This window comes from Pholcus phalangioides, unplaced genomic scaffold (assembly GCF_987345545.1).
Source record: "Pholcus phalangioides strain wild (caught in Gottingen) unplaced genomic scaffold, Ppha-v1.0 ptg000004l_1, whole genome shotgun sequence".
Taxonomy (NCBI): Eukaryota; Metazoa; Arthropoda; class Arachnida; order Araneae; family Pholcidae; genus Pholcus; species Pholcus phalangioides.
In genome coordinates this window covers 26,581,386-26,592,523 of record NW_028301597.1, presented here as the reverse complement: position 1 = coordinate 26,592,523, position 11,138 = coordinate 26,581,386, and the positions used below count along the sequence as shown (strand labels likewise).

The 11,138-nt window shown below is 34.4% G+C and overlaps 1 protein-coding gene across 1 annotated transcript; it reads left to right on the top strand.

Annotated features, from left to right (window-relative positions):
- Positions 1-410: 410 nt before the first annotated feature.
- On the top strand, positions 411-11,102 carry Wdr92 (dynein axonemal assembly factor 10). Its single transcript, XM_089231228.1, has 8 exons — positions 411-671; positions 2,896-2,996; positions 4,133-4,263; positions 4,408-4,509; positions 5,707-5,822; positions 7,039-7,173; positions 10,553-10,650; positions 10,851-11,102. The coding sequence occupies exons 1-8, from the start codon at positions 498-500 to the stop codon at positions 11,059-11,061; spliced, it is 1,068 nt and encodes a 355-aa protein (XP_089087354.1). The 5' UTR covers positions 411-497; the 3' UTR covers positions 11,062-11,102.
- The last annotated feature ends 36 nt before the right edge of the window (positions 11,103-11,138 follow it).

The following is an 11,138-nucleotide window of genomic DNA, read 5'->3' as shown; positions in this document are numbered from 1 at the left end:
TCTCCCCCTCTTTCTTTCTCTCGTTTGGTTTTTTGTCCTTTTCTACCTTGGTTGTTTGGTTTCATTTTTTGTTACCACACACTCATCCAGGGACTCCATGTCATCATATCATTTTAAAGCGGCTTAGCATCGTCCCCTAAGCCTGAAGACTTCTTCTCCATCTCATATAACATCTCCATCTGCGTTTGTTTCGTCTGGTTTGTGTTTTTTTTTTTTTTCTTTTTTTCATACCCTTCTGAAGAAGAAGGAAGAATGGAAATTGCTGAAATTTCTATGTGTTCTGTGATTGTTGAAAGCTCTTTCGTTAGTACATTTTTATAACATATTCTATGCTCTTGTGGAAGTTTCTTTCTCTAACAGGGGATGGCCCGAAGGCATAAAGCCCTGTATAATTGAAGAAGAAGAAGAAGACCGTTCCGGATAGAACTTCGTTGGCGACGTTATATCTGTTATCTGTGCCGATAGGACTTATAGGAATCGACTAATGGTAGTTATAGATGGATAAACCACAGATCGTCACGCACTACGAACAATCTTTGAACTACACTGTGTTCGATACGAAATGGGTTCCAGTGAGTGCGAAGTTTGTTTCTTTGGGAACCCATCCTAGAGGCACCGGCGCTTTTCAAATATATGAAATCACGAGCGGTAAAGCCAATTTGATTAAAAATGTGAGTAAAAATATGCTCTCTTTCATAACAATATCTGGTAACGTAGGTGTAAAACTAGCCCGAGACACCCCCCACAATATTTATACAAATACAACGCCACAACAGGCAAAATGCCCAACGAGGTGGCTGATAAAAAGATGCCCATAAAATGTCATATATTTCAAAAATACAGCACCCTCTATTAAAAATGCAATTAACACAAATTATAAACAATATATACACGTGATAAAATATTATACAATGCCCATAAAGAATGCTTATGGTTGTCTTATTCTAAGTATGGATAGCTTCTCAATTTACCCCAACATGTTTATCGTATTTCTTTTTAAACATGTCAGTTGTGTTACAATTTACTACCTCCGGGGGTAAGCTATTCCATTTATTAACAACCCTATTAAAGAAAAATTCCCTGCGACACCTTAACCTTGCATTGTCCCTTACCAATCGATACTGGTGTCCCCTTATAAAAGCAGTCGATTGACGGTGTACTAAAAGTTCATGGTCCATCCTATCCATCCCATTGAAAATTTTGAACACTTCGATCATATCTCCTCGACACCTGCGTTCATCCAATGTAAACATATTCAAAAAATGAAGTCTCTCTTCATAACTCAAGCCCAGTGTGCCAATAAGGACACGCGTAGCTCTTCTCTGCACCCCTTCAACCAGGTCTATGTCCCTCTGTAGGTATGGTCTCCAAAACCTTACAGCATACTCCAGTCCAGGATGAACTAAGCCTCGAAAAAGCAGAAGAATGACTATTTTTTACTAAAATGAATTTACTAAAATGTCGCTGATGTTTGACTGATATCTATGGAAATAATCAGCTGGAACCCCTTCCCCCAATAATTTCAGTGACTCTGCGTACAATGTGTGCTAATCCTAGTGGTATTTCTAATCTATATTTTATTCATTTTTTTATTAATATGAATGAATATATAAACTAATTATAAACAAGGCTTTTGACGAATACAGTGCTTATATCCAAATAGGGAGCTGGATAGTGAAAGTGATAATGTTTGTGGATGACCTTGCTCCATTGGCTGGATGCCCGGCAACGTTGACAACACTCTTCTAGAGGATTAACCACAAAGTCCATAAGTACGAGATGAAAATAAATATACGTAAAAGCAATGTCAATGGGCAAGAAAGCTCATCGCTTCATAACAAAAATTAAAGGTCAACAACTACAACAAGTAAGATCGTTTGAGTTCTTTCGGAAGCTTGGTCATGGAAGATGGCTACTGTAGCAATAGCATAAGATCTAGAATCGCCCTTGCTAAACAAGGATTGTTAACGAACAGAAACTTATTAAACTATTAAAACGCCTAATTAAGGTATATGTGTGGTCTACCGCATTATATTGATCAGAGACCTGGACCATAAACAATGGAGACACAAGATGATTGGAAGTGCTGGAGGCACATGCAGCCCCGAGCCGAATAGGGGTCCAAAAAATTTACACTTATTTTTGCATAATAATAATTATCTTTTCAAGAAGAGCCCCAAGGAAAAGTCTGCCCTGGCGCTTCAAAGAGGCACACTACAGCCCTGATATCCAGAAGACTCGACCATTCACAACACACTCGACCATTAAAACTAATTTTTGCTTCCACACCGACTGCTTTAAATACATCTTTCTTCCTCATAACATTGACGAATGGAACAAACTCCCCAGTTCTATTGTCAACTCCCCACTATCACTATATTTTTGCACAATATCAAACAATATCTGTGTCTCATTAAACCACATTCTCTTGTATAGGCGTAAAAAGCCAACAACATTGTATAAATAAATAAAATCTATGAAACGCACACTATAAAGTATTGCAGTTCCTTATATGCATTAGACAGTTCTGTTCTAACTCATTACAGTAGCTGAATAAAAAAAAAAGTAGGATTTCAGCTTAAAGGAGAAAAAAAATCCCTTTTTAAAACAATATGGAGGGAAAAAAACTGTCATGGTTGAACATTTTATAACCAGTTATGTGTGAAATAAAAACAGAGTTGTCCCATTTCCATATCTCTGGCTTGACCAAACAGGATGTATGGTTGTTATCACAAACTCTGAGTCCCGATGTGATCACAATGAGCGCGTGCGTTGTGCTTTGAATATTATGGGGTGTAACATTGGCGTAACTTAATATCATTTGGTATAACATTGGAAAAATATCAAAATATGGTAAACTTGTATGTTTCATGCAGTTTCCGTCTCATTTTATAGGTAGAGAAGCCGAAAGGGTTTAAGTGTGGTACATTTGGCGCATCAGATTTACAGAGGCGTCATTTGGCTACAGGTGATTTTGATGGGAAGCTTCAAATATGGTAATCCATTTTTTTTTTCATCTGTATTGCAATCAACTTTTTGTAATTCAACTCAAATTTTTCACGGTTCTGAAAGTACTATGAGATATCAAAGTTTGACTGTAGATGAAAATGAATGACGAGTATTATTGGTGATTAAAATATTCTATTGCTCTTGTTGTTCACCCTAGAATACTTACTAAAAAAAAGGCTGATAAAAACTGCATGTTAACTGCCTATACCTCAACATTTCTGAGACATAGATTTAGTATTCTAGGGCTAACAAGTTTTTATTATCATTGTTTTTTACAAATTGACAAGAAAATTCATCCTGGGCATACTTGCCAAGTACTACGGAGTGTCTGTAGTTTCTATGGTCATAAAGTATGGAATTATGGTCAATCAGAGGAAAAACTATGAAAGTGTTTTTTTTCTAAAGTATTTGTTTATTTGTTTTTGATTGGAGATTTCTCCGAATTTCTGTTATCCTATTGAGTACAAAATGATGTCACGCAAAGACTGTATCTCTAAAGAATAAATGCCAAGCAGAATTTGTAATGAAGTGAAGCTACGAACCTTGTTGTTGATAGTCACTGTAAAGGTTTGCTTTGTTTGGCTGTCTGGTCTGAACATTCGCAAGTTGAATCCCCATGTGGGGCCCTTGTGCTTAAAACATTTGAATTGCTTAATTGAAAAAAAAGGGGAAAAAAACAAATTTGATAATTTATCAAGTTTTTTTTATAACATTTTCCATGGATAAGTTTCTATAAAGAAAGAGAGATGTCGATGATGACAAAGCAGTCAAAGCTTCCTGTTCCAAAAAAATCAAAGAACTTTCATTGATATCGTGAGGAACATTCACAGCGAACAGGTTCAAACTTAAACAAAAGGCTACTTTAAATGTTCGCCAGAGCTGGTAAATGTTGATGTGGTCAAGTTGAAGAAAATAAGAAATTGATTTGAATTCATAAAACAGTCATGAACGGAAAAAAGTGGGAAAGTCCCCCCCCCTTTCCGTCGGCAAACATTACCACAACAGAGAGACTTGGTCCTGAGGTTGGTACGTATGTCTGTAAATTTAGTAGAATTTTATTGTTGCTGTGGGTTTTTATTAAAATTTCTATAGATAATCAAAAAATATCTTTCTCATTTGATAGGGATTTGGAGGCTTTGGATACACCAGTATATTCTGTGAAGGCTCATTCGCAAATTATTAATGCCGTTGATGGAATCGGCTTCCTAAATGTTGGAGCTGGAGCTCCAGAGATAGTAACAGGAAGTAGAGATGGTAATGCAATTCTTGAACCAGTCTGTATTCATATGCATAAATATCTGAAATGCCTAACGGTTTTTAGAATTATAAGTTTTTAATCGGATCAAATAGTGTTTCCCTCTTTTCTTGTATTCATATTTTTTTTTGTTTCTTTTGAAGGGAGTGTTAAAGTTTGGGATCCACGCCAAGCAGAGATTCCTGTTGCGAAAATGGAGGCTGAGGAAGGACAAGAAAAGAGAGATTGTTGGGCCGTTGCATTTGGTAATTAATTTTTTTTTTGTTGCAGTTGAACTTTCTTATAATGAAGTTTTCCATTTTTTCATGAATTTCTTATCTATGCTTATCAAGCAATATACAACAAATTTCATGTATAATGAATATTTTCACTGTTTTTTCCAACTTTGTTGTAAGCAGGTCTTACTGTATTTGTGAGAAAATGTTTTTTTTTGTTCATTATAATTCCATGGGGCTTCAAAAAAGATTGGCGAAACTGTATGGGGATGTGAAACTTGCCAAGACAATTTTATTTTTTGTCATGGATGCATGATCAGAAACAATATGTGAAAGGCAATATAAAGAGGATATGAAGTATCTGTTTAACTAACATGAAATTCACATTATTTTCACCCTCCAGCTGTCCAGCACTGTTATGTATTGTTTTTCTTATCATGTATCACACTGACAAAAGATGATTTTCTTGGTGTATTCAACCACCTTTTGAATACACTATATAAACCGTTATTATTATAATTTAGCTTTCTTAAGAGGCAGATAAATAAGATTCAAATAATGATAATTAGCATCAGAAAAGCATGTTTAGACACCCATCAATTACAATGGAAATTATTGTTTGACTTTTTTTGTTGTCCAAAGTGTGCATTACTTTTTCAGTTTATGATACAGTAGAACCTCCCATAATGAACACTCCCTGTTAGTGGATGTTTACTTAAAAATTCTGTGAAAAAATAGTTCTTTTAAGGGTATTCCCCCATATTAGTGGGCAGAACTTTTTATCCCATGGTGTCCATTAATGAGGGATTACACTACTATTAAAACACACATGCACCTCTTCCACATTCCTCTGTTCCAACAAATTGGTACATGCTGGAATGTACGTGTTGTGAATCTAATGTGAAGTTTGTTACTGTGTAATGCTATGTTATGTGTAGAGCTGCCATCAATTTTTCAGACTATGCGTAAAGTCTAATGACTGATTATTTGTACCATTGTAGGCCTGTTACTCTCCGTGGTGAGACTTTTTAATGAGGCAATTGGCTCGCATTTGCTCCTCAAAGTTGGGAACAGGGATTACACTGTACACATTATGTTTTCACTAATTTTAACAAATAGTATTCAGAAAATATGTTTTTATCAACAATTAAAGTTCATGTTAATATTGCATGTATTCTCAAGATGACTTCTTTCCCCCCCCCTCCCCCTCTTGATTTGGGTGCAAAGGAAATGCTTGTAGCACTGAAGAACGTTGTGTCTGTGCTGGATACGACAATGGTGACATAAAGCTGTTTGATCTGAGAGCCATGGCTGTACTCTGGGAGAAAAACCTAAAGAATGGAGTATGTGTGTTTTATTTAAGTCATTCAAACGGTTATAAGTTGGTTAATTTGCTTTTTTTATAATGCATTATTTCAGTCAATAGGAACTTAATTTTTTTTAATTACTGTATCGGTTTATTTCTTTTGCTTGTAAGAAAAAAAATTCCACCACATTTTAAATATTTACCCCATTCACTTACACAATCATTCAAATTTATATTTTGCAATTAGATTATACAGCTGCCACTTTTCTCTAGCAACACTAGCTGTAGTTTATGTGTTGTATATACAATGCATCCTGTAAGTGCTAATGCAGACTATCTCATCAACCATCTATTGTAGATATATAGTTTCACTTTACAAAATGCTCAAAAGACGTTCAAAAATTACCCTGTATCAGTTTTGAGAGTGAAACGACAGTGTGTAAGGAAATAAAAAATTTAAATTTTTATACAGTCCCCCCTCCTATAACCTAAAATTAAAAAGTTGTTGCCTTGTCCCCCCTGAGGCCACCAAATAACATGTCAAGTTTTTAAGTAACATTCACTGAGATATTCGAATTAAAAAAATTGGAGAAAAGTTGGGAAAGGACAGCATAAATTAGGGAAAGGCGCATTGTCCATTAGTTTTTGCTGTTCACAACTTTTCTCCAATTTTTTAATTCAAATATCTGAGAAAATATTGCACTTAGAAACATGAAATTTTTTCTGTTGGCCTCAGAAGAGAAAGGGTAACAACTTTCTGATTGGAAGTTAGAGCAGGGGGGAATAAAGAAATTTAGATTTCTTTATATTGTGACACTGTTATTTTTTTTTCCCACTCTCAAAACTGGCATAAGGTAATTTTTGAACGCCTTTTGAGCATTTTGTAAATTGGAATTATACCTCATGATGGATGGTTGATGAGATAAGGGCCGCATTAGCCCTTACAGGACACCCTGTATATTATTTTTTTACTGAAATATATTGTGATCTATAATAATTGATTGTTATCCATCAAAAAATCTCATTTATGTCATATTTAAACTTTGTTGAGTGTTTGGAAAGCTGCATAACTTCATAGATACCTGTTTTATTTTTTATGATGGTCGGTCTTCTAATATTGAGAGAGAGAGCCCAATATCACAGTAGGAAAAGAATTAGAATGTAATGTTTTTAAAATCAAGTTTGCTGCCCTTGCTTTGAGCAAATTTTGTATTCATTAATTGATGTTTTTCATCAGAAAATTTTCTGTGTAGGTTTGTTGTGTGGAATTTGATAGAAAGGACATAGCTATGAATAAACTAGTAGCTACAACTTTGGAATCAAAGTTTCATGTTTTTGACATGCGCACTCAACATCCAAAGAAAGGGTTTGCCTCTACTGTCAAAAAGGTGAAGAAATCAAGTTTTATTTGTCTACAGCTTTATTAGAATTTAGTTTCCATTTTGTATTCTTGTTTGAACTTATTCTTTAAAAATTGCCTTGTTTTTAATCCCTAGTGTTCTGTCATTAAAGTACCAGAGTTCCTGTTTTCCTAAAAACTAATCAAACAGAACTTTGTTTTGTTAGTTGACCATTACGTCTTATAAATCTGCATGATTTTTCATTGTCAAGAAAATAGGGCAGACTTTGAATCCAAATAACTTCTTCAATATCTTGTTGGAAAGGCACTGTTTCAAAGTTTTTAGTGATAAGAATTAAAGTTGTATAAAATGTTCAATATCTCATTGGAAAGATGATGAGAGAGATTCTAGTATTAACAGTTTGATCTCAGTAGGATGTAATCAAATTACATAATTGAAGCGCTTATTTCAGAAATCCCCGTAAGTGCAGAATTTCTAATTTTAAGACATTCAGTAAAAACTTGACTAAAAACTGATATTTTTTTATGAAAAAAATCCTGAATGTAAAGGACAGTTCTGTATATAAAATGGAAACATTATATTAAGATGAAGGGGGGGGGGGGGAGATAAAAAAAATTCCAGCCTCTGCAGTCATGGGGGTTTCTGCAATAAAACAAATTTGCAACACTTTTATAATTTTTATGATATTAATAAGTTCAGTTAGGGGTAAAAATCAACAAAACTGAATCTTGTTGATTTTTTTAATAACATTGAATTTTAATTTAGTCAATTACAGATATTTTGTAGAAATACAATAATCATATGTAATATCTCGTTCATTATTGTGCATAATTAGAATCTCTTATTTTAACTTCAGATGTCGGTTAACTCACAATCATGTTGTAAAATTCAGCGTGGTCCTGTGGTATATTCAGCAAGCTTTTGCAGGCTATCATTTTTTTTCTTGTTGATTGGTATTTTTCCAACATGTATGACTGCCATCGTCGTTAGGGAAAACACCCATAGAGGACAGCCGTGGTCATTTCCATCAAGCAGCCGTAAAAAAAGTCTCAGTGACTGCATTTAAGCAACTGGTAAAGACGTGACTTTGTTTATGTAGCATTTATCTGCAATCATTTATCAGGGGCATGATTTTGGTTGCCGAAATTCCTGTTGTATTCCATTAACAGCCGTGTGGTAAACACAAGTTTTTTCGTCGGCAGCTTTGTATTTTGAAGTTTTTTTAAAATTGTTTCCTCCGATTAAATATGTCTTCAGAAAGGAATATAAAGTTATATAAAGCTAAATATATAAAGCTTTTAAGAGTTCATATACCCAAGATTATCAATCACTGATAATATCCACGAAAGGAAAAACTTGTTTTATGACAGTATGTAGATGTTATTTCTCTATTCTGCATGGAAAGACTGACAGGAAATTATATCCTGCTCGGGAGCAATGCAGAATCTGCCTTCGGGGTGGGGAGAAAGAATGGAACTTTCCTGCAAAAAATTTTTTTTGATTCAGTCTGAGTGCTCGGGGGGGGGGGGGGGGGGTATATAAACATTTTATTTTAATTGATCATTAGAAGTTCTAATGATTTTTCAGAAATTTTATCGTTTTTAATATTAATACTATTTTTAACAAAAACAACCTGGTTTAAACCAAAAAACCCGGTTTTTTCCCCAACCCTGTGGTCCTGGGTTCGAATCCGAGGGAGGATAATAGATATTTTCCCTAACGAGCTTCAGGTGACCACCAATAGAGAGCGCCTTTCATTTCCAGCCCATCTCATTAATGTCAGTAAATTGTAATATCAGGATATAGCCAGAGTTGGTGAAGTATAAGTGTGCACGTGTACTTAATAGTTTTGAAGTGTGTATCTAGTGTTGTGAATGAATTTTAGTGTGCATACAATAATGTTGCAAGCATGTACACAAAAAATAATATAGCTTGGGATTTCAGCCTGCTACCACCTTATGTGAGGTGCTGTTGGATTTGTCTTAGCAAGTTCTATTAGAATATAGTGAAAGAAAAGCAAAGGTGCAGTTAAATGACTTGTGGTTCAAAAAATTGTAAAAATTTTAATTTTTTTAAAATAACAAAAGACATAACTAATACAATGTTTCTGAAACATTGAAAATAATCTGAGAGAATGAAGCAACTTGCAGAAATGACAAAAAATTTAAAAGCTCTAATGCTTTACTAATTAACATATTCACATTAAAAACTTCTGTCTCTCGACATAGCCTAACCAATTTCTTTTTAATAAAAAAACAGTTTTGCATACACAATGTATGAATCATTGCCTCACATCTTCAGTGCGTAAAAACAATCCAGATTTGCATTTCTTTTGTTCTTGGGAAATGTAGATTTGTGTGTCCCATCAACACTTTATAGAAAATTATATAAAATTTGATAATCTCTCTCTCTCTATATATATATAAAATTGATTTTCCGTGTATGTTCTCTGTACAAATCTACAATTTTAGATTGATCGTTGCCAAATTTTGCATGTATACCAAACAGGGCCCGGATTGAATGATAAGCTACTTTAAAAGTTCGTCAGAGCAGTGCAACTGCCCAAAATGGGCAGAAAAACTATCGGGCAGCAATGGTTCCTGGGCCTCAACAATAACTTTCAGAATGTTTACTTTGGTCCCCTAGCAATGCATATATCTTTACAATGATTTGTCATTTTTTTCAATCCTCCCAGTAGGGCAGTGCCGGGTATTATAGCTACAGGCTATAATACCCGGTTCCCTTGCCTAAATCATGGCTTATCTGCTGCTTCCCAGAATAGTTTGTGTGGAAGATATTTTCTCATAAAAAAGAACCACTTGAAAGCATGAATAGATACATAAATCAATATCTCCAGCTTGCCATGAGAAACATTGCTATAGGCAAACCAAATTTAAGGAATACTTATGCTCCAAGCTTGAATTTTTTCAAATATCCTTTACGTATCTGTATGCAGTAATTAAGAAGCACTGTCATGAAAGGGCAATTTTACAGGAGAAAAGTTTAAAGATTTTTTAGTATGTCTTTCTATGAAGCTCACTTGTTTTATACAGTGAATATCTATTACTCATTAAAACAGGACACTTAAATGCCCTGAACTTATGGATAGTGTAACGGAATTACTGCAATATTGACAAAAATGAACATAGTGCCATTTACTTTCAGCATACAGATAGTCAAATCCTGTTACAACGAACGCCAAGTGACTAGAGGAATCACTTCGTTAAAACGAAATTTTGTTATAAAGGAATTACAGGTTACCTAGCATTGTTCCTATATAAACTTATTTGGGGGATAAGAAAAGTGTTTGTTGAAATGAGATTGTTGCTATAACAGTATTCGACTGTATATACTTGTACCACTAAGCTTTCTAATTCTGCCTGCTATTTTTTTTACTTTCATTCAGTCTCACAATTCAACTGTTTGGCTTGTGCGGCATCTTCCTCAAAACAGAGATGTTTTCATGACTACAGGTGGAAATGGCTCCATATCATTATGGAATTAGTAAGTATAGCTTTATTCCATTTGAGTTTTTCAAATATGTATGGTTCCGATGTCCGATTTTTTAAAATACAACTATGTATGTATGGGGTTATGATATCAGATTTGTTTTGTGCCATAAAAAAAAAAAAAAAAAAAAAAATCCAAATTCCTACAAAATGTATATAGACTGAAAACTAATCCCAATATTTATGATTTTTCAGTGAGTATCCAAGTGAACGTCATAAAAAACTTCAAGATGGTTCAGTCGAGGGTGTCATGGGAAATGTTGATTTACTCCAAAGTCATATAGTATCCACACAGCCTGTGGCAGGATTCCATTGGAACCCAGACAAACTTGGTTTGGCCGTTTGTTGTTCTTTCGACCAAACTGTGAGAGTTGTGATAGTAACTAAGTTGAACACTGTATTATAGTTTTCCATTTAACTCATGTTAATAAATCATGTTTGCTAAGAGTTTGTTAGATACTTGTTTCAGTTGGAACAGTATGT